Consider the following 25,086-nt stretch of genomic DNA (forward strand, 5'->3'; position numbering starts at 1 on the left):
GCATGATTCATAAGCCGCAATGCTCTGTTTACGGGGCCATTGAGGGCGATATCCCCACGGCGGAGCTCCTCTGCAATGTTGGCTTCACCGACGTTGCGCAACATGATGCATTTGATAAAACTGCACTCGTGGACAGCATTAGTGCGTGCAATTATGTTACACTGGAAAAGCTTTCAGACATGGCCACCTGGCTCATAGGTAGAGGGGCTGTGTTTTTACCACCCATCCACTGGCGAATACCCTGGAATCTTTCTATTCGCTCGGATAGTAGGGGGTGGGCTCCTTGGTCGCGTTCTATGCAAATATCTACGACCAGGAGGTGAATGAAAGCGATTTAATAAACATTGATGGCGCAACATTGCGATAAACCGCTCTGTCCGAGGACACCCGAGATGATTGTCCTTGTCATGCTCACAGGGTGGGTGCTCACCATTGCCCAGATTCCTCAAGACTTGCACTGCCTGTAACCCCAGCGATGGGTGCAGAGTTCAACAGTACGATACACCAAGCTTCTAAGAAGAATGTCACGCAGACCATTGTTTCCGCCACCCTTTGCTATTTTAAATTAACGCCTCGGACCTCACCCACACTTGTCCTTGTAGGTGGACGCTCGACGGGGGACTGGGTCAGTCCTTGGAGACGCAGAGGTTGACCCTGATGGAGTGCAGCGAGTCTGGGAAATCGGTGCCATTTTATCTGATAATGTCCACTAGTACTTTGCGATCATGTATTGATATCTTCCCTTCATCCATCCTCAACCGCACGTTCACCCGTAGTTGGCTAGCTAGCCCTATGTAAGCCCGATCAGCTACTCATACTGGAGCGCAGCATCTTGCATCTGTTCAAATACTCCTCCTTCCCATGCGCCGCGATATTTCCAAACAGTTTGCGCTCTAGCACTTCCCCGCGTATCTCCACCGCATCAAGCACAGTTTTATCCAAATCAGAACGTTTAATATCACGGAGAACAACGCAGGGACCGCTGGCACGGAAGACGGGATCGGGAACCGTGAACCCGTCGGGGTACTTTGCCGCGAGCTGTTTGGGACTCAGGACGAACACCTCTATCATAGCCGGTAGGTAGCTCGCTTGAAGCAGCGGGACGGGGTCCTCTTCATTGACAATGCTCAGGAACTTGCCTAACACAAATGGGGCAGATCTGGGCCGGGGAATGGGGATGGTTATAATCGGCGGGGCGCCGAATACTATACAATGGACCTGCTGGAAGTCTTTGCGGTTTGGATGTTAGATAGCCAGATTTGCCTTGAAGCGGTCTGAGAGGTTCTAGGACTCACGTTGTACTATGGTTGCAATGTCACGATGCGAGGACTCCATCGCCATGGCATAGAATAGTTGGGCCATGGCACCCCCAGCCGAATGGCCTGTGAACAAGAGCTCCATATCGCCTGGCAACTCTCGCTGAGTGTACAGCGTCGTCACAGCTGAATGGATTTCTTCGGCAAGCTGTCCCTGCATCGCTTCGGCGACAGTAAGATAGCCCTTGTGGTATCTGGCTGCTGGGTCTCCGAGATTCTGGCAGAATGGTCAGCATCGTGCCTAGTTTGATACAAGCAGTTTACTACCTGTGCAGAGACTGCTTCGCCATTCCCATTGACCATCCAGTCCATTTTGCTCATTGTTCCACGGATAGATACAACTAACACAGTGCCCTTAATTGTCGCAAGGACCCTCTTTGAGTCTCCTCTGGGCTCCAGCTCGAACACGGAGAGACCTGACCCCGAGTCCGGCGAGTCTGAGTATGCTGCCACCGACCTCTCAGCAGCCAATTCAATGAGTCGCCATGTGTCGTTGGATCTAGCGTGCAACGGATCAGCTGCTCTGGTACATGAATCAATTTAACTCAGATGATTACACACGCTTTAAATTCATCCACCTCGTCCGTTTCTTCGATTTTGCTTATCGGCAGCTTCTCGACCCTGAGACGGTACTGATCAGAGATGGATTCCTGGGTGACGTCCATTGCTTCTCGAGAATCAGCCGCTAATCACTTTGACCGGGGAAAATGGAGTGAAGGACAACAGACGATCGGCAGTCGCGAGCACCGTTTCCAGGAACTTTGAGGCCGCTGCAGTAGCCCTCGATGTGCCGGAAGCGTGCTGGGATGAGGCAGCGCTCTTGGAGCTTGGTACAGCGCCACTGGCTGCCAAAATCTTCCTAGATGGTCGAATAGGCCGACGGTTTAATAAAATATTTTTTTTGAAGAATTGTTCGACTTTGTTGGAAGTTTTCTGGGCTTTGGTGTCCTCGCTTCGCGCCATGATTTAGGGGTTGGTCTGGTGTATCGAACGATGCTGGAATTGAGTGATAAAGGGTTTGTTCTCCAGTATTTAAAAATGAAATTAATATAGATACAAATTACTAGGATTATACCCAACCTGGGGTTGGATCAGGCTTTGAAGAAGATTTTGCCACCTCAACTAACACCAAAGCCTTGCAAGACACGATTGAACCTGCTGTCAGTGAAGCGATTCAGCCTCTTGGGCAAATCGAACAGTTCGACCCGAACAAGCATAAGGGCCCGAATAGTTCATGGCCGCCTCACGGATCGAACCAATCGCTGACTCCCAGCGAGGCGCTCGGAGATGCAGGATTCTGCAGTCAGCCTGCCGCACATCTCATCAAGAGAGCCTACCGCTGTTACCGCGAGTTATGATGTGCAGTTTCAGAACATAAGCATGAAGGCCAGAGCACCTTACTCAAGTGTAGCCACACATCTAGGAACAAATTACGGGTAGTGCATGTAAGATTGGGTTGGAACAAACGCCACGATTAGGATCCTTATCAGCTATCTCAGTTTGCACTACTGAACTGCCCAAAGAACGTGCCCAAGTGCCCCGGAGTTTGCGCAGTACTCCGATTTCTAGATCTATTAAAGAGCGCCTCATGGCCTGTTGCCAGCTTCAACCTTGATCATTAGTAGACACCGCAGTGCCACGAAACCATTTCCTTTACCACGTCGTTCCCAGTATGGAGTGCGCCAATAAGAGAAAGAAGACAAAGAAGACCGCTGTACCTGCAGCCCTGCCAGCTGTCTGGAGAGAGCTCAGGAGAAACTATTGGGCAGCAGTTCAGCATGAAGCCCAGAACATGATCAGAATGCATAAACTCCTAAAACAAACCGCATACCAACCGCATACACCTCCCAGTCTCGAATGTGACAACTTCAAGAAGATGTTCGATATATGGGGCGAGTTCACAAATTCCCCATATCAGTAATGTGCTAATACCATGCAGTTGGCAGTCAACCAAATTTTGATGACAAGACTACTTCAACCCTCTACCATGAGACTCTCCGAAAATCCCAGGGCAAGTCATATAATCCTAAGCTGATGCAATCGCAAGCTGACTGACTGGCAGAACACCTGAATGAGGCAGAAGACAACGATCACCGCTACGCGCGCCTGCTACTTCAATCCTCCAGTACGTCAGCCTGCAGCAACCTTGGAATAGATCCCACGGGACGCATCCTAACCAAGTAGGCCTTCTGGATATCGATATACTTTACGAGCCCACGAAAGTATCCCAGGACTTCCTTAATCTACAGCCAAATCTCCCAAATGGTACGGAACTTCCCTTATATCACTCTAAAGCATCAACATCTCATTGGCTGATCCAGTTGAATTTATAACGGACGCCGCGGATGGCACTGCAAACGGAGGGCCCGGGCCCGGGCTCTACGCCATCTGCTGCAATGAATGCCGTCATCCGATGCGATCCAAGGTATACTACGAGTGTACGCATGACTGCCGTCCTTATGTCTGCTACGAGTATACCGAGGATGGCTGGCGGTATTGCGGGTCTGATACGCCGCCGCCGCCTGAGTTTGGGTTACGCCGTCTCTGCCCGACCTGCAAAAATAAAGTCGAGGTCTGTTGGCCAGGACATAGTTTGCGGCTGAGAGAATACAAGGATCCAGGTATTCCTGGTTAGTATTCTCATGTCTTTCCCTGGCTTTCTATTATAGATGGACCGCCGCTCAACTGTAAATCTAGGTATTCTAGAACTGCGGAAACAGCTCGACACGTTCGCGAATGGGGATATGTCCAATGAGTCTTTAAACAGAGACAGTGAGGAGGATACGGCAGAAGACGAAAGCGAGATAGATGAAAGCGAAACGTACTACGAAAGCGACACGGAAGATGAAACGGACATTGGCGAATTCGGGGACGGCAACAAGGATACGATAGACGAGGGTGACACGGGAGAACCTGAGGAGGAGGAGAATATAGGTTCTCCTGGCGACGACAAGAAACAGGATACAAATGAGCCGGCACCTCCGGATAAGCGTTCCTTGAAAGAAAAGCTGACACTCAGATTGCTCAAGCCAAGGGAAAAGGAGATTCCTATGGCCAAGTTTATGCGCACTTGGGCGCTGATGCTGAAAGCAAATCTGGCACCAGCTGGTAACTTCCATTTGTCGTTGATGTTTGGGCCTCTGATCTTCGAGTCAGGATTGAAGGAGTATGTCACCACTTGAGTTGCATGTACAATGATATCGAACTGAATCGAACCACAGAATCAATCATGGAGTATTAGTATCGCGCCGGCATCCGCCCTCTCTACTTGCCCACAGCCTTGATAGTGCGCTAAAAGTGCGATGTCCGTTTTTCTATCGACATAAGCGGACTAAGCGACTTGAATATCAGCACAAGAAGGTATCAATCGAGCAACGCGCCTTGCTCGCCTGCATCAAGCGGGTATACGGAGGCGCATTCTCAGGCTATCCCGAATCAGCCCGAGACCGCGAGGCCAGAGTGATTGACATTCTCGTCGAGGAAGCAAATGCGTATGGAGCCATCCCCAGGACCAAGTCCGCCGCGCGCAAAGTGGAACTACTCAAAGAAGCGGCGAAAAGGATAACGCGCTCATTAAAGGAGTGTCTTGGGAGTGAAGTCGACAAACATCTGGACCGCTTTGCCAGAATCCTGGTTGAGAAGCAGATGGCCAAGGGTTGGAATATGTGGACGAACAGCTGCCAGTGGCTTGTTATGCGCCTGCTGGACGGTGAAGATTTCGAGTCCATCATTCCACGCTTCTTGGGCAAACCTGACGAGGCTGACGAAGAGAGCTGTCGCTGGCCGCGGTATCTTGTTAGCTTTGGGCCCAATATCGAGGGATTCAATCAGACCTTCTATCAGCCCAGCAGCATGATTACGGACTTTTGCCAAAGCCGGCCCACTATAGACTACGACCTGATCGAGCATATATCTCTGCGCCGGAAGGAATCGCCCGACACTCTACCGGCATCTTGGATTCACCTTTCCTTGTGCGATGCCAAGTTCACAGCGAAGACTGGAACGGATTCTCCCATCTCAATGGACGCACTATGGGCAATGCCATGTGACACCTTGTCCATGCTTCAATTCCACCTTCTCCGTCAACCATCCAAGTACCACAGTGAAGGGAACTGGAGCCGGAATCGCTTCCGGGTCTTGGAACTGCTCGATACCTTCGCCTCTCTCGCCGGCGCACTGGGGGCCTCTCTCGGCGCCCTTCTATCCCGAGACAACAAGCTAGTCTCCCAGATCATCGTCCCCAGTGCGCGCGTTTTCGGGAACATCCCCGCGAGCGAACATGTACGGATCGTGCGCCTCTCGTCTCGATGGGCCGGGTACGACATTACCAATCGCGTTCCTAGCGCAATGGGCGAAGCCAGGAGACTCCGGAGGAAGCTGCAGAAGGCTGCGGGGGCTCGAGGTGACCCGGTGCATGGCGAGGAGGTGCTTTCGGCCTTGGTAGAGATTTTCCTCACGCCGCTTGTGGTTGTGGGCGGGGGTAAGCTCGCTGAGAATCTCGGTCAGATATTCAGGTTCTATCATAATGGGCCTTGGATTACGCTAAATGGGTTTGGGCATACACTTGTTTGTCCATTATTTATAAGAAAGGTAAACTGTATAAGAAGCTAAATAGACCTATATATATATATTGTAGGTGGATGGTATAACTTGTATAACCCAGGAGAAATAGATATAGCTTGTTAAATATTGAAAACTCACAATAGCGTGAATAGAAGGACGACTGGTCTATGTAAACCAAGAAAACACCACATAGCACCCGATCCACGAACAGCACACAGCCCAATGATTATCGTCATTTCTGCAGTGGTGACTCTCCAACTCGCGGCTTTAGTATATGCATAATTGGCATATATGTGCTCGCTTGGCAGCATTCAGTAGATATCACCAAGTGCGTCCGAAAACTCGTATCTTAATAAAATGCTATGTATGATTGTGAGGACTGAGACTGAATTCTAAGACTGAGTATGTGCTCTTAAAATTATAGTAAGTGGTGGATTCAGCACGCTCCTATAAATCTTGGGATACAAAAAAAGGACCAAATGTATCATTATCTGACTTAGGGTGCTACAGCCCCGGGCTTCCACCCACCATGTATCGTCAACACCTCGCAGCCTACGCATGTCCCTCGATCTTCGGTGTGTAATACCCCCTAGGAAGATGGTTCACCACAATAACTGGAGAATATGAGCGTTCCGGAACAGAATGGTATGGTTAAGATAGACGTACGTCCAAGTAGAACCAGCATCAGTGCTGGGAGACACCAGGCTGTCTCACCCAGGTTCTCTGCAGCACTCGTAACAGTCAAGATGCTAAGCAAGGCAATCCCAAGACCGACCAGCATGTTAGCTGCGATAGAGAAATACCGCAGGGGGGACGCCCCACTAGTCTGGTCGGAGCAGAGGATCCAAAATACACTAGCTAGGATAATGACCAGGCCAGTGCAGACGGCGAAGTAGCCTACAGCTGTCAGGTTAACATCACGATCAGGTACGTTCAACGAGCAAAAGGGATATTACCAAATGTCAAGTTGAACACGCGCAGGATTGAGTCCAAGGTCTCCGCGAAGACGAGTGGGCCCTCTCCCTCTGGCTCGCTTGGTATCTCCCACCCAAAGCTTTCCACAACTGTTTGGGCAGACAGCATGATGGCGGAGAAGGAAGCATTGAGGAATTGAGCGGGACTGTCATTGGGATCCAGTGACAAAGTCTCATTGAGGGAGGTGAACGCCTCGCGATAAACAACATCGGTTGTCTCAAAGCGGCTGTAGACATCAGTAAACATGTCGCTTAGCATCGTTTGCAGTTTTGCAGTTGGTACTGTCCCATTTTCTATTCCATATAGTAGAGGGTAGAAGAGTGATTTGATGTCTGCAACAATATGGGCCCATAATAGCGTCTGGTTGATACCCTCCATAACCAGACATAGGGCGAGGTGGAATGGGAAGTGCAGGATAGCACAGACATGCTGACGATGGGAACCCAAAGTCTGCAGGCGAATACTGTCAAAGTAGAGCTGGTAGAAGAAGTACTAACGCCACCATCAGCTTATGTGTTAGTATCTCGGGCAGTATACTCACAATCAGCAAAACAGCGGATATGAGCATTCCAATATCAGCCGACATGAACTTTTTATCCAGCTTCATTATTTTCGTAATTGTCTTGGTCAGGCCGATAATGCCTTCGCCGAGCTATTTTTACATCAGTTGTCAAGCCCGATATGCAGAAAAGACACGTACAATGATAAGAGTCAGGCATGTCATTCTCTCGACCAGATGTGTTTTCCAAAGCGAAAGTGCCTGGACAATTAGTGGATACCCTGATCGCATCAAGGGCATGGACTCACTGGCCACAAGGCTGCGACAAGCACATTGACAACGACTTCAGTGACAGCAATGATATACCACGCCACATACGAGCGCCAATGCACGCGCTGGTAAAATGCAAATGAAACTCCAAGATATACCATTGCCGCCAGTAGTAAAGACACCATCACGATAATGAGAGGCGCGCGTGTCTTTTTATACCGCCAGGTAAAGAACAGTGTTGTTCCGTACTGAGCAAACAGCGTCAAGCGACTTGCCATGAGCAGAAGGGATAGCTGCTGGAGAGGACCCCAGCCATCCTTTGCCAGGAAGTTGGGCGAGACGACGGAAAAGCCCACCATAACGCCAAAATGGCAGGCATGGGCAATGCGTTCGAAGACGCTATCCGTCGCGAAGCGGACATCGTACAGGGTAACCTGGCACCATGTGAACCATAGAACGCAAACGAAGCCAATATACGACTCCAGGCCTATATAACATTAGCGGGCGTCCCTTTGATTGGGGATGATCGAAGCGTACTCTCTTTGCTGTTGATCTCGTGGACCACGGTAAAGGAGGCCAGGTTTGCTACGAAGAACAGATCGAAGAACAATTGTATATTCGACGTGGCTTCGTAATGCTCAAACTGGGGGTTCTCGAAGAGGGTCTCATCGTGGGTGTCCAGGGCAGCTGCACCATCGACTGAATGGCCGCGGTGCGCACCCTCCTTCGTCTAGCAGGACACTTAATATTTAGATCTGGGGAGAGGGAGGTGAGCTTACCAGGGGAGTCTTGAGTAGGGGAAGCATCCTGACAGTGCAAGTTTAGTCTGATCGTTGAACATTATGGAGTAGGTTCCAGCAGCGGCTATCACGCATTATATACACATAGGGGACAAATTGAGCCCCCACCTAGGAGAATATGAGATTTGTGAGTCCTGTCGATCATCGTGGCCGTGATACTGGTATATTTAGCACAGCCAAGCACCAGAGGCCATACCCCCAATGAAGGTTTAAGGGTCCAGCGAATGATTGTTCTTGGTGCCTCAGCCTCATGGCAATTTGTGTTGCAGCGTGACAGATCATAGATGTCTTTCTATTGGCATGTATGCAACCCAGACAGGCATTGGTCCACATGTCTTCAAACACTGCGAAAGCTTGAGTTTGCTTGATCTCAGCTCCGATCCACCCTCAGGGCGCAAGTTCCAATCGCAGGCCGAGCCTTAACTTGGCCCTGACCCTGGGCTAACTGAAGATGGCGCTTCATTCGTCTGCGGCTTCAGTTCGTGCTGACGGGGGCTGGCGGGGTGGGCTGATTTGCGTCTGTAGCGCCGAATGGACTTCCTGGAATGGCTTAGCCATGCGCTCTTTGCTTCAGCTGTGATGCCATTGGAAGAAGCACTCCGAATGGATTGCTAGATGTAGTGGCAGATCCCCAGCACCTGCCAGCCTCGTATTGATCGCTTCCCAGCAAAATGCCCAACACCGGTCGGCCGAGTCGAGACTGCCATCACTGTCGGCAGCGCCGGATCAGGGTATTTGAATCGAAGTTTGGATTTTAAATCACTTTATTGATGGTGCTTATAGTGCGACCTGGTCCGTCCTGGGTGTGGTCAGTGTCAGCGAAAGGGGCATCCTTGTCCCGGCTATCGCGACCAGTTGGATCAGCGTTTTCGAACCCACAACGTGGAGTCTTGGTCTACAAGAAGCTCTGGTCGTCGTCGTCGAGCCAAATATGAGGAAAACAGCGGCCAATCCACTGGGAAGATGGTGGAAGCCACGACGGCCGCGACGGCCGCAACGACCCTCAATAGCCCATCGCCTGTAAGCTCCTCCCGAGCGACAGAGTCCCTGAGCTGATTAGACACCCTTTAGACAGAATATATACCATCAGAGTCCTGGAATGATCATCTGATACCGCTTGTCATACATAAGTTGTCGCCCAATGCAATGGGCGGCGTCTTCCATACCATCCTCACTGCAATTCCACATGTCATTTCCAGCACAAAAGCAGGTTCCCCGATGTTCAAAGTCTGCGACGCCATTGGGCGTGTATATATTGCTAATGTGACAAATTCGACGTTAGCAAAGGTCCAGCAAGCTCGTGCGTATAGCAGCGCTATTGTTGCTGTCAAGGAGAGTCTGCAGGATCCTCAGCAGTTCGCGACCAGGGAGACACTCGTCAGTATCTTATTGCTGTGCATATACGAGGTACTGCTGTGTAGATGCCGCCTTCCCCATGTCACTAACCCGATATGCCTGTCTAGCTTCTTTCTACCCCCGATTGCTATTCAATACTTGCGTCTCCGTCCTGGTCCATTCACGCCGGGGGCATGGTAGCGTTGCTTGAGCATCAACGGGGTTCAGGCTGCTCCACGCCAGAGGACCGGGCACTGTTTCTCGCGTTGTTTAGCACCGTCGTAAGCCTACTGTTCTTTTTTCTGGTGCTTCGTGCCTAACCACTGCCATAGCAGCGCCAGACGCTCATGACAAGCCAGGACTATTCGTGGGGGTTTACGTCGTGGATCCGCGCGTTCTACATGCTATGTGAGGCAGGAAATTATTGTATTGTGCGTACTGTAGTATTTGCCTACCACTGCAGTCGCCTCTGCATGGCCATCCAGGAGCTTATTGATATCGGTAACCGGGACGCGTTGCTTGCCATATATCCCTCCATCCTACACCACCTCGACAATGTTGAAAGCCAAACAGCCCCCTTATTCCAGGAGAGGCCTCTTCGTGAATGCGCGATAGACTTGCCGACTTCCAGGGCGTCTCTACCGACTTCAATTCCCGATAGTGGCCTGCTAATATATCAGAGCACTTTCCGCTTGCAGCTATCGATGCAGGTTCACGGGCTTCTCTCTATGGCGTTGGAAGGATCCAACTGTACACCAGAGCAACATGCTGAAATTAGCAAAGCGCAATTGCAATGCACAAAGGAGTATCAGGCCCTTGCAGATCGACTTCTGGCGGGACTAGCTGCAGCAATTAGTTTTGATAAGTGCTCTGGCACCTCTTCGAAGCAATTGGGGCTATTGGATGTATTCCAGATGATGTGGCCGCTACAAATAATTGCATCGTCGCCTCTGTCATCCGATTGTGAGAGGCGCCAAGCTCGTATGATACTGGAAGGTGTCCATAACCAGATCAGACTGTTATAATTGAATGCAACTAGTTTTATGTTCAAGTCCATTTCGTTGTCTACCTGGCCGCCTGTCCCATTATTGCTATATGAACGTACTTCGTCGGAGTGGACCCGCCACGATATATAATCAAGCAGCGAAGTGCTCTGCGTATCCAGGAGGGCTAGACTCTTCATCATACGGCAGGGGAGCTTCATTGAAGATCAACCCTGGCAGAGCAGTATTCGGTGATGTGAAGTCATATACAGGCAATGCACAGCAGACGCTGAACGACTTCCACAACGGCTTTCTATCCACCAGCCTGCCAGTGACCTGATCAATGGTATCTTCTGCCGTGACGATATCCAGCGTCAGTTGGTGATTGACGACAATTACTCTTGTTTCGCCGTCTCTGTGCGTGTCGGGTTGGCTTTCAGTGCCGACATTATATGTAGCTAATTCCACGTCTGCCGTGCCTGAACCGATCCTGATCTCGAATGGAATATCAACCATGTCTTCTGTCGCTTGCGTCCTCCGACCTCCCCCGGTTGCACTCCACCTGCCAATCTGGCTATCTCGACATAGCGGGCGGACATATTGCTCCTGGCACTCGACTGCTTGCGTTGCGCGACCAGGTATCGATAGCTGCTTGACGGTCTCGTCCACCCTCCACTTAAGCTCCTTGACTACGACATGTCGCATTTCGGTCGCTCTCGGACCTTCGGTGATGGTGCGTCTGGCGCAGACTCTGGCAGAATAAGAGCACTTGGGTGTTGGATGGTTCGGGGTGACGTCCAGCACAATTTGTATTCGATCACCGCGGAAGGTTCGGGCGTGCTGAATAGTCTGAGGATGGCCTGGGAGGGTAGACCGTTTAATGTCAAGTACCTGTGGTGCTGAGACTGCTGTGCAACCGTGATATTTCGATAAGGCGACGATGCTATACGAGATGCATCCGACCGCCGTTTCCATGGTCGGCGGTAGTCCACCTGGTATCGGCATTCCAAATGCGTATCGGAATGTCGCTAATCCTCGTCCACGATCACGCTCGATGCTGTCCGGCGTATGCCAGAGATCACACTGCGCCACTGTCTGTGTTGTGGAATATGTCTGGTTGTCTGTTGAACATGAGCTGCTGGACGATGACCTCCTCCGCCGCCACGCGTCGCGCAAGCCAGTATACCCAGGGACGATTTTGTTACAACATCGCTGTCTAGAAGAAACTGTTCGCAGCAGACGAATGCTGACTGTAGGATAGTCGCAGGGCTGGACGTCCGGTAAAGGAACGGTGACCGTCACAGACCCTGGTAGAGGCTCACTGTAGCTATCGTGATGGGCGCCGACAAATATAGTGCGGGACTTGGACGCCTCCAGGTGTACTTGGTGTGTTTCCATGATGCGCTGGAACTTTTAAGGGCATGAGATCTCCTCGACGGTCCTCCAGGACATCATCGGTAGTATATAGTACTTTGGATGCACGCAGCTAACCCTACAAGGCAGCCAAGACACACGCGGTGGGTCGCAAAGCTTGGACGAGTTTGTCGATTATTAATGACAGGACATGTCTCGACTGGCTCGGAACTGTTTTCTCTTTTGCTGGAAAGCTCGCCACTTGGCCAGAATCTGCGTCTTTTCGTCCTCCGATGCCGCTGCCAGGTCCGCATCTCCCTGGCGGATGCGCGAGAAGATAATGTAGTCCTGTCGATTGTTGCCGTACGACTTTTCAATGCTCCTGGAGACGCCATTCAGGGGATACCCGATGAGTCCCCACAGACCTGACTGTGTCAGCTATTGTCTGCTGGTGTGCAATATACGTACCGGCCTGGGGCTTGAGGACGACACCCCCGACTCCCTTGCCAACTCCCTTGGCCATCTCGCCCATTCCCCCTTGCTTCCACCCGGAATGAGGCTGTGTTACGAGGCCGGTGATTCCGTCATACCAACTCTGCCAGAATTCCTGTCGCGGTTAGGATCAATGTCTGCCCTGTCACGGGCAGGGAAATACGTACTGTCGCTGCAGCCTTCAGCCCAGAGCGAATGTCGTGCGCATACGGCACGTCCTTTACTGTGCGATCATGGTACCACCGAGGAGCATCGTGAAATCCCTGCGACAGGAGCAGAGTCAGGCCCACTGGTATCTCGATGATCCAGTTCACGACCCGGCGTCCAGTGTAGCTGCTGTTGGAGAGCACAGAGGAAAGAGTGCTCCGCTTAGCCATGGTGGGAGCATCCTGACTCGAGCTACTTGAGCTCGAACTTGCAGTCTCCTTGGATAGCAGGCTGCTGACGCTGTCCCTCTGTTCATCCAGACCTGACGACCCTTGATCCTCCACGACGGGTCCTCCATTTGCTTGCATCTCAGCCATTGCCATTCGTTCCTCGCATGTTGGCAGCCCAAATCCATCCGCAAATCGAGAGCGCTTCGTCTGGGAGATTCCCTGCACGGTATGCATAGGGATATTCACAATCCCTGTCAAGAAATTCCCCATTGCTCCTGCAACTCCTTCGGCGCTTGCATAGAAAGGTCCCCTGGGATCAGTATTCGTATCGTAACATTTCGAGCGGTAGCTGTTATCGTTAGCTGCATCACACTGATATGGAAGTGAACAAGGAACATACAGCTTCACATCATGAGGATCGAGATGGCCCCCGCGAACAAGGACGGACGCTGCCAGTGGACTGAGCAGTATTTTTGTTTTCCGGACACGCCATACAGCCTTTCGATCGGGACATATTGAACATCGCAGACGATCCAGGTTCAGCTGCCGGTGGAAGCTTGCAACGCCTTGCTCTGGCCCATTCTCGGAACGTATTCTTTCGCTCAGCTCCTGTGCTTTGGCGATCGTGGCAGGCGTCAGACACTTGTATATTGCATCCGCCAAGCGCTCTGGAGTTAGGTCTCGGAATGGGATGGGCCACGGCCCTGCCTGGTTTGCAGCCACGAGTGCACCCCAGAAGGGCTGGTCACCGAAGAAGGGGACAACTACAGTCGGTCTGCCCATGGCGAGGCCAATTGCAGTAGTCCCGGCGCCGCCATGGTGTATCACACAGGAAACGTGTTGGAATAGCCAATCATGGGGGCAGTTACCTAGAAAGAAGATGTCTTTATGGTGGAGTGATTCTGCTCCTAGCCCACCCCAGCCTTTGGATATCAATGCGCGCTGACCAGTCGATAGAACAGCGTCTAGTATGGTTTGGGTCAGTCCGTCAGGGTCATCGACTACTATCGACCCGAATCCGATGTAGATCGGGGCTGGCCCTGACTCGAGGAACTGTAGAAGTTCTAGCGAAGGCTCGTAGTCGGTGTCTGCAGGGAGGAAGTTGAACCCAGTGACATCGATATGGGCCTGCCAGTCATCTGGCTTGGGTAGTAAGGATGGTGACCTTGTATATTAGCTAGCTTCGCTATAGCAAAGAGATGATAACCAACCACATGTAAGTAAATGGAATGCGTAGACGGTGAATTAGGCTAGGGGCTCGCACTGCGTCCAAAGGCTCAAGGCCCAATTCAAACCGACGGAATTCATTCTGTAAATCGCCCAGGCCCTGCCAAATTACCATCTCGGTTACAGCATACGAAGCAATCTTCGCTACAGATGGCTTGGTCGTAAAGCTATGGACGTTCGCCAGCGGATGTGGAAATGCCTGCGTCGGGGACCAGGGCATCCTACACTTGGTTAATTTTTAATCTCAGGACCATGTAAAGGGAAACTGACGTAAACATCAAATGCAGCGGTATCCCCAGCTTTTCGGCACAATGTATATGAGCGAAACTCGGCGGGTTTGCGATGATGACATCTGCGACAAACGGCGGTGCAGTCAACGGGGCATCACAGAGGAGGTCAAGACCCTCGCCAGCTTCAATACACGACCGCCAGCATCCTCCGATGATCTTACGGATCTCCCCCCGGCGACGTGCTATAGCACCATGGAACAACGCGTCCATCTTCGGAATCAGCTTTGGGTTGTTCACCATGAACGACATCAGCTCGGCCGGATCTCCCCCAATGTTGAAGAACTCTAGGCCATTCCGCTTGACGAAATCTCGAAATATCAGATGCGTCGCTAACCGTACACGATGGCCGTGCTGCTGTAGAGCCTTCCCAAGGACAATAAAAGGCTGGACATCTCCACGAGAGCCAACGACGTGCATGACGATGTTGAGCTTGATAGGGAACTTGAGATCCCCTGGGACAGGAAAGGAGCGACGCGTTATATCGGGCTTCTGGCTTGCCAGGCTCTCCAAGAAGCCGGCTACCTCCGGCTCATCCTCTTCGAGGTTTATATCGAGTCGTCCGCTGCCTTGGAAGTCTTAGAGAGGGCCACTGCATAGTGAGTGCATGCTAGAACTATACCGGTTACCCGTGCCTCAGTCTCATAGCCATGGCCTGTAAATCTCGCATGCTCCGGCCTTCCAGCTTTGCATCTTGATGTGCAGGCGAGAGGAATCTTCCTGCTAGGGCAGATAGAAGGCTTTTCCGAGGGCATTATGATGCCAGTAGACCTGGCCAGACAGCCAGCACTGCGATATTAAGCTGCAATAGATACATTGAATGCACAGAGGAATAATATCCATCTCGAATCAGCGTTTGTAAGCCATTATATATCACGTAGTCTGCGATTAGAATAGCCTGGTCTAGACATTATGGTCGAACCGTGGAACATGCTGGCAGAAGGGACATGGTTTCTTCGCCACGAATGATACGGGGTAAATCAGCAGCGGTGAACGCATTTCCAGAGTTAAGATCAAGCCTTCTTCGACGTTTGACCACATGGGCGAGAGCTGACAAATGCCTTGTGGTTGAACCCAGGGAAACGGCCTTACAAACAATCTTGGACGCCGGAGTTGGCATATCTTCTGACAGCGACGTCATAGAAAGAGTAATAATAGACGAGCCATTATCACTTGGCCAGAAGCTTGCACTCAGCTGCAGCAATATATCCGACATTCGACACGCGATGGAAGAGTTACAGTGAATTGCCGATCGCAGGGACTGCCATTATTACTACGATGGCCTGTCTCCAGATCGGCGAATCGCTGGGCGTCGCTTACTGCAAGCCACTCCACGTCCGCTAAACTGTCAATCCCCGCAAGGACGTTAAGCGATACGACGAGAGGAATCCTTTTATGGCATTCTTGGAGCGTGTGGGGATTACCCCAGACTTCCCTCGCGACAATCAACTCCATGGAGTGTATATAAGGTTATAGGTGCCTGGCCTGACTGCGTGTAACATGCCTTTTTTTTCTCGTCAATTGGCATTTTCTTGACACCATCAGTCTACCGAGCAGGAAATGGCTATGGGCTCTCCTGATATCGAGGCCGTCGGGGACTCAAAGGCCCTAGGACCAGACACTCGTACAGACTCCCACGCTGAGGGCGCTGTAGAGCACATCGTGTTGAATCTGACGGAAGAAGATGCATGTTCCCCTGATTATTATGGAGGAATTCAGCTAATTTATGTATAGGACCGTCGCATCCGCAGAAAGACCGACAAAACAATCCTCGCTCTGCTGACCTGGATCTACTTCCTACAAGTATTCGACAAGGCCGTGTTGGGAACCGGCGCGGTCTTCAACCTCCAGGAAGACGCGAATCTCACAGGGAGCCAGTATTCGCTCATCGGGTCCATGTCGCCCATTGCGCAACTGGCATGGCAGCCATTTTCGGCGTGGCTAATAGTGAAGGTCCCACCGCGCGTCCTGATGCCCACCATGATCCTGGGATGGGGCATTGCAGAGGCGTCAATGGCAGCCTGCAACGACTTTACTGGCCTGATCACCGCTCGCTTCTTCCTTGGGCTTTTCGAAGCAGGGTGCTTGCCGCTGTTCACCTACTTGACTGGACTGTGGTATCGCCGTGTCGAGCAACCCATGCGCATCTCCATCTGGAATGGAATGAACGGTGTCGCGACAATGGCAGCCTCTGCTGTCTCCTACGGCCTAGGCCATATTCCCTCTGAGCATCTAAGACCATGGCAAACGTGAGACACTGCATGAAACTCTCATATCATCATACTAATGTCTGACAGGATCTTTCTTTTCGCTGGCCTTCTCACCGTTATAAGCGCCCCCATTGCGTACTGGAAGCTGGACAACGACATCAGCACCGCTCGCTTCCTGACAGAGGATGAGCGCCTTCAGGGGGTAGAGCGCCTACGCACCAACCAGACCGGCGGCACTACGCACGAGTTCAAGTGGTCGCAGGTCCTCGAGGTCGCACTAGATCCCAAGTCCTGGCTGTGGGTTGCGATGGCAGTGTTGCCCAACATGGGGTCTGCCATGACCAGCATCTTCGGACCCCTGATTATCACAGGCTTTGGCTTCGACAAGTTCCAGACCTCCCTGCTCAACATCCCATTCGGTGCCGTGCAGACAGTGGTCATTGTCGCCAGCTGCTGGGCTGCCTCCAAGGTGAAGATAAAATCGGCGGTGCTGATAGGCTTCACTCTGCCAGTCATCGTAGGCATTGCAATGCTGTATGGGCTTAAGCGCGATGCATCCCAGCGACCTGCATTGCTCGTGGCGTACTACCTGTGTGCCTTTTTGTTTGCCGCTAACCCTCTTCTCCTGGCCTGGCTGGTGGGCAATACGGCCGGGGCAACCAAGAAGTCCACAACTCTGGCTCTCTTCCAGGCCGGCGTCTCTGCTGGAGCACTGGCCGGTCCACTGCTCTTTACCAGTGACCAGGCCCCGGGATATCTGCCAGGTATTCGGGGTGTGCTGGGGCTGTTTATTGCTCTGATCGGCGCGGTAATCATCCAGCTGTGCAACTTGGTCTTCCTCAACAAAATGCAGAGGAAGAAGAGAATAGCAAATGGGAAGTCTGCAGATATCATCGACCAGTCGATGCGAACCGACATCAATGCAGGTGCAGGTGCAAAGGGGCAGGACCAGGAGCAGAACGAGCCAGTGCATGAAGACTTGACAGACCGCGAGAACGACCAGTTTGTGTACATTTACTGAGTAGAAAGATCTAACAGATCTCCAATATTATTCCCAATTCAATTCCAATTTCTAATTCTGCTCCACTCCACGTAACCGGTAACATCGCGCTCAGACCACGTCGCATGGACTAGTTGATACCCCAAGGTTGCAGACGCGGGGTTATGCTGATCATTTAATTATTCTTCATTATTGCTGTTCGAATACCTTCATGTCTCCAGTCTCGTCCGTTCATCACCACCAGCATGAATCATGTCCCTCGCCCCCTGCATCCCCGGCGCCTCCAGCACCGTCGCTCGCGCAATGGCTGCTTGACTTGCAAACGCCGCAAGGTGCGATGCAACGAGGAGAAGCCGCTGTGCTATCACTGTCGTCGTCTGCATCTGGACTGTCTCTGGAAAGACCCCGATGGCGACTCCCAGCGACGGTCGCCGTCTGCCAGAGAAAGGACCCCCGAGCAGCCCTCTCCTCCACAATTCTTCGACTTTGAGCAGTCTATAGGCACTGGCACAATCGATGCTGCCCCATTTCAAGACCTCTTCCTTCCGGTCTTCAGTGACTTTGCACCCGACCTCAACCTGCAGGACGAAGTGCTGTTAGGCAACCCATCTCCTGCGCCATCCATCGACATCCACAATGGAGATACTCTGCAGCTCGAGATACCACCTATACTGGATCCCATCGAGAATGGCCCAAAAGGAACGTCGGCGCAAGCCATGCTGAACAGCCTCGCACGATCATCGTCGATGGTCCGTGATTCTATGGCGGCATTTGCAACGATTCGGGCGTCCCCTGGAAATACAACGGGGGATTATCAGGAGTACTATGAAAAGGCAGCAAATCGCCTCTCTCAACGATTGCAGCAGCCTGCTGGAAGCAGGATAGAAGGTGGTGAGCTCCGATACTCGCTGGCCACGATCTTCTTCCTCACATACGTCGATGTCATTCCCCATATTCCTTCCTGATTGTCTTGTACTAACACCGCTATAGCTTTTGACCGGCCGCCTAGATTTGGCTTACTCGAATCTGGCCTGGGCGCATCGTGCGATACAGGTGACTGGGATGAACACCTTGGGCTCTATAGGTTTGAAGCCCGTTCCCCAGACTAGTTCTACTGTGCTAACTGCTGCTATTAGAACAGAGAATTCTGTCATGGATCCGTTTACTTGATGCACGGGCAGCAGCTGCTGGAGGAGAAGGTCTCCTAGTCAACGACACAATACACTGCCCACCAACCCCGACTTCGACCTCCGCCAGTTCCACGCCTCGAATACCAGATCCCACCCCAGATGGCGGGTCTCAAGATGTGATCTACGACATTCTCTGCCAGCCCGGAATCGCATTCTACCAACAAGTCCAGACCATCACCGGGCGCATTACTCGGATCGCCCACATCCACCGCAGCCGGGGAAGCGTAGAAGACGAGACAGAAGTCATGGCTATCGCGGCGAACATTCTGCACGACCTGGGGGCATTGTATGACCGGCGGCCTGCACTCATGGACTACGCCGTGACTGGGAATATCAGTGCGCTGGCCGAACCGCTCGCGTCAGGCATTATACGCTCCTTCCAAACGTACGTGGCCAACTTCTACGCGTGCTATATACACCTGCATCGAGTTGCCCACCGCCATCTAGCCCGCTCCAAGGCCGTAGACACAGCTTTAGAGAAAATAAAGGAAATTCTGCATCTGATGGTGGCCAAGAATGAGTCTATCCCGGTTAACATGCTGTGGCCGCTGTTTCTCTGGGGAAGTGAAGAAGACGATCCGGAGGAGTGCCAGTGGATTCTGACGACAATCCAAGGCCTGCACCATGTAGCGAGTAATTCCAGTATGGCCGCTGGGGCACTGGGCGAGATCCAGAGAAGACAGCGCGAGGCAGGGGGGAGGGTTGATATCCGGTCTGTCTGTCTGGAGCTGTTCAACACTACGTTCGCCATTGTCTGATTTATTTGAGAGCTGTCATTCTATTTACGGCACTTTGTATTAATCTAAACAAATTAATCCATATCTACACTGAAGCCAGTTCTTTCTCCACTGCCGCAAAAGGCGCCACCAGCTTGAGAGCACGCGCCTGCTTCTCTGCATCCACGAACCGGGGGAATGGTCGTCGACAGTGTGCGCTTGACTCTGGATATCCCTTCATCTTGGTGATGATCCATTTCATGCCGTTGACGTCCGATGTAGAGATTCCCCATTCGGGCTGTCCCAACTTCTTCTGCAGCTCGGCCGCCTCTGCGATCTTTCCGTCTTTGTAAAGGTTGCACATTTCAAGCATTACCTGAAACCATTAGAACAGTGCATTCTGGTTAGAGGGATATACTCACACGCGGAAATACGTTGGCCACGCCGGAGATACACCCGATTGCACCCACGGACAGCGCCGGCACCAGCCAGTCACTCATCCCCGACACCGCACCAAACTGACTCGGTGGGAATTTCGCAGCGATTCTGGTGACCTTTGCAATCCCACCGCAGGTCAATTTGACGCCGCAGATGTTCGGGTGTGCACCGAGGGTCTCCAGCATGTCTGAATCCACGTCCAAGCCAGAGAGCAAGTTCGGGAAGTTATAGATCATAACGGGGATCGGCGACCTGTCTGCAACCTCCTGGAAGAACGCGACAATGGCCGGCTTGGTCATTGCCCAGTGGAACGTAGACGGGACGAGGACGAGGGCAAAGTCTGCGCCGTTCTGATGGCCGACGACCGTTTGCTGGACGATATCGCGGGTGCTGCCACCCAGACAGCCGATGGTGACGGCGAAGTCGTCTTTTCCATTGGCTTGGGCTATTTCTCTTGATTTCCGAACCAGCTGCGCCTTTTCGTCTTGACTGAGGGTGCACGACTCGCCGCTGGAACCCGCGATAACCACTACTCAATCAGCTTCACTCTGTTGCCACGATGAACCTAGCTATTACATACCGCCCTGCAATCCAGAGGTGATGAGATACTCCAAGTGTCGTTCTTGGGTCACCCAGTCGATATCCTGCTGGTCATCGTCGTTGAAGAAGGTCACGGAAGGCCCGTGGATGCCTGGAGGGAAAGCCCGTTTTGTTGCGCCGTTGGAATGCATTGCGAATAATGATAATTAGATCTAAAGCCATATAATGACCATCTGAAAAGCCTTTTATGGTTTCATCTCGAGGTGTGCATTCGGGAGTGTCGCATCGCATCCTCCACCCGATCGGGTCGGCAATCTTGATGCGATCGCGTTAGCGACAGCTTACGATGGCATGCGTAGTATTTGGCAAATGCATACTGGAGCAATACATCATGCTGATAAAGGTTGTTACCGAGACGTCTATGTGCAAGCGATTTACCAGGCTTCTGCAATCTGATGTATATTGATTCTATTCTAGTATACTTCACTGCATTGCTTTATTCTGTCTATATTTACATTAACTACTCAGTCTTTGCTATATCACTGAGGCCCTTGGCCTCCCACTTGCCCGCGTCCGTACCTTCATCAGCGTCAATCTCTACAGGCTGGCTGTGGACCAGCTCCAGAGCAGGAGGCCGGTAGGACTTGCGAGCGCTCAGGATCCAGTTCGACCCAGCGATAACAAGGATAACCCCAAACGCAACAACGCAGTAGTTCATATTGACCGGGTCGACGGGGTTCGACGTCGGCCATACGAAGAGCACCGGAGTCAGCAAGGCCCAGGCGACGTCGGCAATATTGCATATATACCCGACGACGTTGGGGAGCTTGAAGCTGCGGTTTTCAGGCAGCATGCGGCGGCCACGTAGGAGGTTTATGCCAGGTGGAATGGCATAAGTAATGGTAAAGCAGACGACCGCCGCCGAAATAATGGCATTGAAGGCATTATCAGAGCCGAGGAAGATGAGCCCAAGGACGATGACCCAGCAAAAGCACCACACAAGTCCAACGACAGGCACACCAAACCGGGGGCTCACGCGTTCAAAATGGCGACTGAAGGGCATTCCACCGTCGCGGGCGAGGGCGTACGCCATGCGAGCGGCGGTGGCTGTGTCGTCGATTGCGCACAGGACGAACGAAAGAAGTGGAAACATCATCAAACAGATGCTCCCCGCCTTGTTCTGCGTGGCCTGGTAGTAGATCTCAAGGAGGGGCTCTGGTGCATCGATGGCCGAGGGAATATCGTTCATGACGGCGAGCACTGCAGCGATATAGCCAAAGCCAGTGATGACTGCCATCGTGATGGCATAGATGATAAGTCTAGGGCCTTGCGTCGTGGGGTTCGGCATTTCCTCGATCATATGGATCGTCGAGTCGTAGGCAGTGACCGAGAAAGCACTATAACTGTTAGCTGCAGCTATTATGGCGTTGACTCTATACTTGCCCCTGTAGCAGGCCCAGCTGCCAGGCCCAACCATCTGGCCAGCCAGACTGGTTGATAAACCCGCCAAATACAAAGCTGCCGCTCTGAAAGTTGGGGGATGCGCACGCGAGAATCGTAGCTAAGCTCATGATGAAGCCAGCGAGAGTAAAGAACATGTTGTATTTATTCAGGTGCGCGAGGAAGCGGTTGGCCAGCAGGTTGTAGCTGAATGCAATCACATCGATGGCGATATACAGCAGAAACCGCTGCCACGGCGTTGGCTCGAAGGCAGGATAAACCAGCTGGGCGTAACCCATTATTATTCCACTGACGAGCAGGCAGTTGGACGCTGCCAGACAGACCCATGCAGCGAGGTTGATCCAGCCGGTGATATAGCTGACGGCGCGTCTCGTCGACTTCCAGCTCGCAACAGCAGCCCAGTGATATTGGCCACCAGCAGTGGGATAAGCTGATAGAAACTCTGCCAGCGACACGCCGCAGCACAGATTGAAGATGCCCGCGACCGCGATGCCCCAGACGGCACTGCTGGGTCCGCCAGAGGGCAGAGAGGCGTTTACCGTCGTTCCAATGGCACACCACGAGTTGACGATCGCAAATGCCATCCCCAGCATCGAGAGGCTGGAAAAGGAGTCGCGGTGCAGATCCGACTTGATCCCCATGCGCTCCAAGGAGGCGTCGGCCTCGTTGGTGGCATGCCTTTGCCGGTGTCTGGGTCCCTCGTCTTCCATTTTGCACATGCAAAACCGACTGGGAGAATGGGCAGAACATTCAGCGGGTCAAACTGGGTAAGCAGGAGGTTTAAGAGGTTCAACACATTGCGACGCTCTGGATGCGCCCATCGGCCCAAACAGGCAGTCATTTGCAAAGGAGCGAGACAGCGAACAAGCTTGCGGCTGTGGATTCCAGCTGCCTATCAAATACCAAGAAGAGATTCGACTGCCTATCACACAGCAAGCAGTGGATTCTCTTATCGTGTCAAATGAAATAAATCACGCTGGATCCACCGGTTGTCCCCGCGTCTCCAGGTCGCAGTCCACAATTCCCCGTCCCCATATTATCCTCCATCTCGAGGAACAAATACCCCAAGCAATGGTGCGCCATGGCGACAATGCCAAAGACCATCACCAGATCGCGCAATGGATGCGCTGTCTGCAAATCCAAACGGGTAAGCTGAGCAGTTGAGCCCCCTGATTGCGCTAACAGTGCCCAGCTCAAATGCGACGAAACGAAGCCCAGCTGCTCGCGCTGTGTAAGACTGGGCATCGCCTGTCCAGGATATCTGAAGCCTCTCAAATGGCCCACTCGGTCGCGGGCACGAAAGGGAAATAGCGACGCGTCTGGGAGCCCTCCATCGGCTGGGTCTTCGGAGCAAAGCTACACGTTCGAGCCATCTCACCAGACTGACCAGTCTGTCTCATTCTGTAGCTCGAGCTCTGTGGATCAGGGTGCAAATATTGTTACACCTAATAACTATGCCGTGGGTCTCGATAGCAGCTTTACGCCATTGCCGTTCGACGAACATCCCGACGTGAACCTACAACCCAAAACACCAAAGACAGCGTCTCTTGCGAATCAGGGGTACGGGGACAATGAGCTATGGCTAGCTGAGATTTTGGCTGCAAATCCTCAATTTAATTCCCCTGTGGCCGTGGGCTTTCCCTCTCCCGTTCACTGCGCGATGCCACTTGCACAACCCCTTCAAGACCATACGTCTATCCTCGTGGAATACTATTTCAAAGAAGTCTGTGGGATGATGTCCTGCTACGACAGCCAACTGAATCCGTACCGTACCACCATCTCTGATTTTTGGTCGAGTTCGCCATCTCTCTACTATGTCACTCAGAGCATGGCAGCTGCTTGTCTGTCCGAGGTTTCCCCCAAGTTTACATCCATTGGTCATCGACTTCGAGATCAGGCAGCATCATGCCTTTCGAAAGAGATCGAAGCATCACAGATTGAAACATCCTCTTTGATGGCACTGGTTATGCTTGGGATGAGTCGCAGCTGGCACAGTCCTGGCGACGTAGGCCAGTCCGAGTTTGAAATGCTGGCGAAAATAGTTCTATCTTCGAAGTCTGGTCAGAGTGGCATTGCTTTGGCGGATGAAGAGAAGAGGCAATTCTTCTACAACTCCCTTGTCTACTGGCAGGTCCTGCTTGCGTTTGTCGTAGATCGTGGATCAACTATCCAGGACATAAAGCCAACACAGCCAAAGCCCATCCAGCCAGACGGTCTCGAACTGCATGCACCGCACATTCCACATCCTCAGACCGGCGTCGGTATTGAGGTTGAGATGCTTGTAGGGAAAGTCGGAAGTCTGGTTAGGAGAGAACGAAAGCGTATCCAGTCGCGTCGATTTGCATCCAGAAACGATATTAACCAAGCTCAAACAGCCATTCTCGAGGCAGAACAGCTCCAAGCCCAGCTATGTGCACTCCAACTCCCACTTGAAAGCACGATCGTCGACTCGGGTGACGATATGTCACCGGCGGATCACCTAGTGCGGATTGCAGAGGCATATAGATGTACAGGCTTGTTGCAGCTCTATCGGAACTTTCCAGATCTGTTGATACCATATACGTCGATGTATGATCCGACGCAGCAGTTCACGACATTCGGTTCGACTCAAAGCACGTCTCTTAACGATAACAGGCCTATGGAAAGTGCATCACTGATCTACTTGGCATTGCATATCCTCGACCTGGTGGAAAGCGTTCCTGTAACATCAACAAGTCGGTCAATTCAGCCATTCTTGTTAGTGAGTATCTGCAGTGAGCTGAACCTTGATCGTTCAGCTTGCTCGATGGCCGGGTCGCAGAGACTCCCTCTGACCAGTCTTGCGTCCAGTCCAAGGCTAAGGGCGCCAGTGACTGAGATTGACATCCTCCGCGCAAGAAAGTCCATTACCTCGCGCCTTTTATCCTTTGAGAGCATGCTGGCTGCGAAGCCTATTCAGCAGATGCTCCAGTTGGTCAAAGAGACCTGGGCTTGGATGGAGAATAGTGGGGACGTGTACTGGATGGATGTCATGATGGCCAAGGGCTATGAAGTTCTCATGGGCTGATTTGGAGT

At 52.1% G+C, this 25,086-nt stretch overlaps 11 protein-coding genes across 11 annotated transcripts; 5 read left to right on the forward strand and 6 right to left on the reverse strand.

The window, feature by feature from the left end:
• Positions 1-673: 673 nt before the first annotated feature.
• ASPVEDRAFT_152295 (lipase family protein) lies at positions 674-2,351 on the reverse strand. Its single transcript, XM_040808292.1, has 5 exons — positions 2,045-2,351; positions 1,878-1,983; positions 1,584-1,815; positions 1,296-1,533; positions 674-1,229 (listed from the first exon to the last, which is right to left on the reverse strand). The coding sequence occupies exons 1-5, from the start codon at positions 2,277-2,279 to the stop codon at positions 805-807; spliced, it is 1,236 nt and encodes a 411-aa protein (XP_040669615.1). The 5' UTR covers positions 2,280-2,351; the 3' UTR covers positions 674-804.
• A 591-nt stretch (positions 2,352-2,942) lies between these two features.
• ASPVEDRAFT_762531 (uncharacterized protein) lies at positions 2,943-6,027 on the forward strand. Its single transcript, XM_040816333.1, has 7 exons — positions 2,943-3,208; positions 3,256-3,327; positions 3,379-3,441; positions 3,501-3,581; positions 3,638-3,946; positions 4,014-4,482; positions 4,538-6,027. The coding sequence occupies exons 1-7, from the start codon at positions 2,989-2,991 to the stop codon at positions 5,925-5,927; spliced, it is 2,604 nt and encodes an 867-aa protein (XP_040669616.1). The 5' UTR covers positions 2,943-2,988; the 3' UTR covers positions 5,928-6,027.
• Positions 6,028-6,431: 404 nt separating this feature from the next.
• On the reverse strand, positions 6,432-8,429 carry ASPVEDRAFT_85279 (uncharacterized protein; the record flags this gene model as incomplete). Its single annotated transcript, XM_040817673.1, has 8 exons — positions 6,432-6,493; positions 6,546-6,782; positions 6,836-7,346; positions 7,396-7,506; positions 7,555-7,614; positions 7,662-8,110; positions 8,161-8,353; positions 8,403-8,429. 8 exons carry the CDS (start codon positions 8,427-8,429, stop codon positions 6,432-6,434), a joined length of 1,650 nt encoding a protein of 549 aa, XP_040669617.1.
• Positions 8,430-9,094: 665 nt separating this feature from the next.
• ASPVEDRAFT_85280 (Zn(II)2Cys6 transcription factor domain-containing protein) lies at positions 9,095-10,783 on the forward strand (the record flags this gene model as incomplete). The annotated part of the gene is made up of 5 exons (XM_040817674.1): positions 9,095-9,154; positions 9,207-9,443; positions 9,495-9,830; positions 9,887-10,039; positions 10,091-10,783. The coding sequence occupies 5 exons, from the start codon at positions 9,095-9,097 to the stop codon at positions 10,781-10,783; spliced, it is 1,479 nt and encodes a 492-aa protein (XP_040669618.1).
• A 22-nt stretch (positions 10,784-10,805) lies between these two features.
• Positions 10,806-12,409, reverse strand: ASPVEDRAFT_762559 (uncharacterized protein). Its single transcript, XM_040816334.1, has one exon. It carries the CDS (start codon positions 12,137-12,139, stop codon positions 10,895-10,897), a length of 1,245 nt encoding a protein of 414 aa, XP_040669619.1. The 5' UTR covers positions 12,140-12,409; the 3' UTR covers positions 10,806-10,894.
• ASPVEDRAFT_30347 (glycosyltransferase) lies at positions 12,293-15,232 on the reverse strand (the record flags this gene model as incomplete). Its single annotated transcript, XM_040810350.1, has 6 exons — positions 12,293-12,519; positions 12,563-12,701; positions 12,754-14,128; positions 14,175-14,411; positions 14,461-15,046; positions 15,100-15,232. 6 exons carry the CDS (start codon positions 15,230-15,232, stop codon positions 12,293-12,295), a joined length of 2,697 nt encoding a protein of 898 aa, XP_040669620.1.
• Positions 15,233-16,037: 805 nt separating this feature from the next.
• ASPVEDRAFT_54169 (uncharacterized protein) lies at positions 16,038-17,708 on the forward strand (the record flags this gene model as incomplete). Its single annotated transcript, XM_040814893.1, has 3 exons — positions 16,038-16,141; positions 16,229-16,726; positions 16,775-17,708. 3 exons carry the CDS (start codon positions 16,038-16,040, stop codon positions 17,706-17,708), a joined length of 1,536 nt encoding a protein of 511 aa, XP_040669621.1.
• Positions 17,709-17,887: 179 nt separating this feature from the next.
• ASPVEDRAFT_43359 (Zn(II)2Cys6 transcription factor) lies at positions 17,888-19,711 on the forward strand. The gene is made up of 3 exons (XM_040812802.1): positions 17,888-18,628; positions 18,678-18,771; positions 18,824-19,711. Exons 1-3 carry the CDS (start codon positions 17,933-17,935, stop codon positions 19,633-19,635), a joined length of 1,602 nt encoding a protein of 533 aa, XP_040669622.1. The 5' UTR covers positions 17,888-17,932; the 3' UTR covers positions 19,636-19,711.
• ASPVEDRAFT_136045 (dihydrodipicolinate synthase family protein) lies at positions 19,700-20,762 on the reverse strand (the record flags this gene model as incomplete). Its single annotated transcript, XM_040807259.1, has 3 exons — positions 19,700-19,969; positions 20,016-20,560; positions 20,612-20,762. 3 exons carry the CDS (start codon positions 20,760-20,762, stop codon positions 19,700-19,702), a joined length of 966 nt encoding a protein of 321 aa, XP_040669623.1.
• A 247-nt stretch (positions 20,763-21,009) lies between these two features.
• Positions 21,010-22,796, reverse strand: ASPVEDRAFT_152302 (uncharacterized protein). Its single transcript, XM_040808293.1, has 2 exons — positions 22,015-22,796; positions 21,010-21,968 (listed from the first exon to the last, which is right to left on the reverse strand). Exons 1-2 carry the CDS (start codon positions 22,749-22,751, stop codon positions 21,092-21,094), a joined length of 1,614 nt encoding a protein of 537 aa, XP_040669624.1. The 5' UTR covers positions 22,752-22,796; the 3' UTR covers positions 21,010-21,091.
• Positions 22,797-23,122: 326 nt separating this feature from the next.
• Positions 23,123-25,078, forward strand: ASPVEDRAFT_136312 (Zn(II)2Cys6 transcription factor; the record flags this gene model as incomplete). Its single annotated transcript, XM_040807280.1, has 2 exons — positions 23,123-23,179; positions 23,225-25,078. 2 exons carry the CDS (start codon positions 23,123-23,125, stop codon positions 25,076-25,078), a joined length of 1,911 nt encoding a protein of 636 aa, XP_040669625.1.
• Between the last annotated feature and the right edge of the window lie 8 nt (positions 25,079-25,086).

The sequence above is a fragment of the Aspergillus versicolor genome (genome assembly GCF_001890125.1).
Source record: "Aspergillus versicolor CBS 583.65 unplaced genomic scaffold ASPVEscaffold_7, whole genome shotgun sequence".
Taxonomy (NCBI): domain Eukaryota; kingdom Fungi; phylum Ascomycota; class Eurotiomycetes; order Eurotiales; family Aspergillaceae; genus Aspergillus; species Aspergillus versicolor.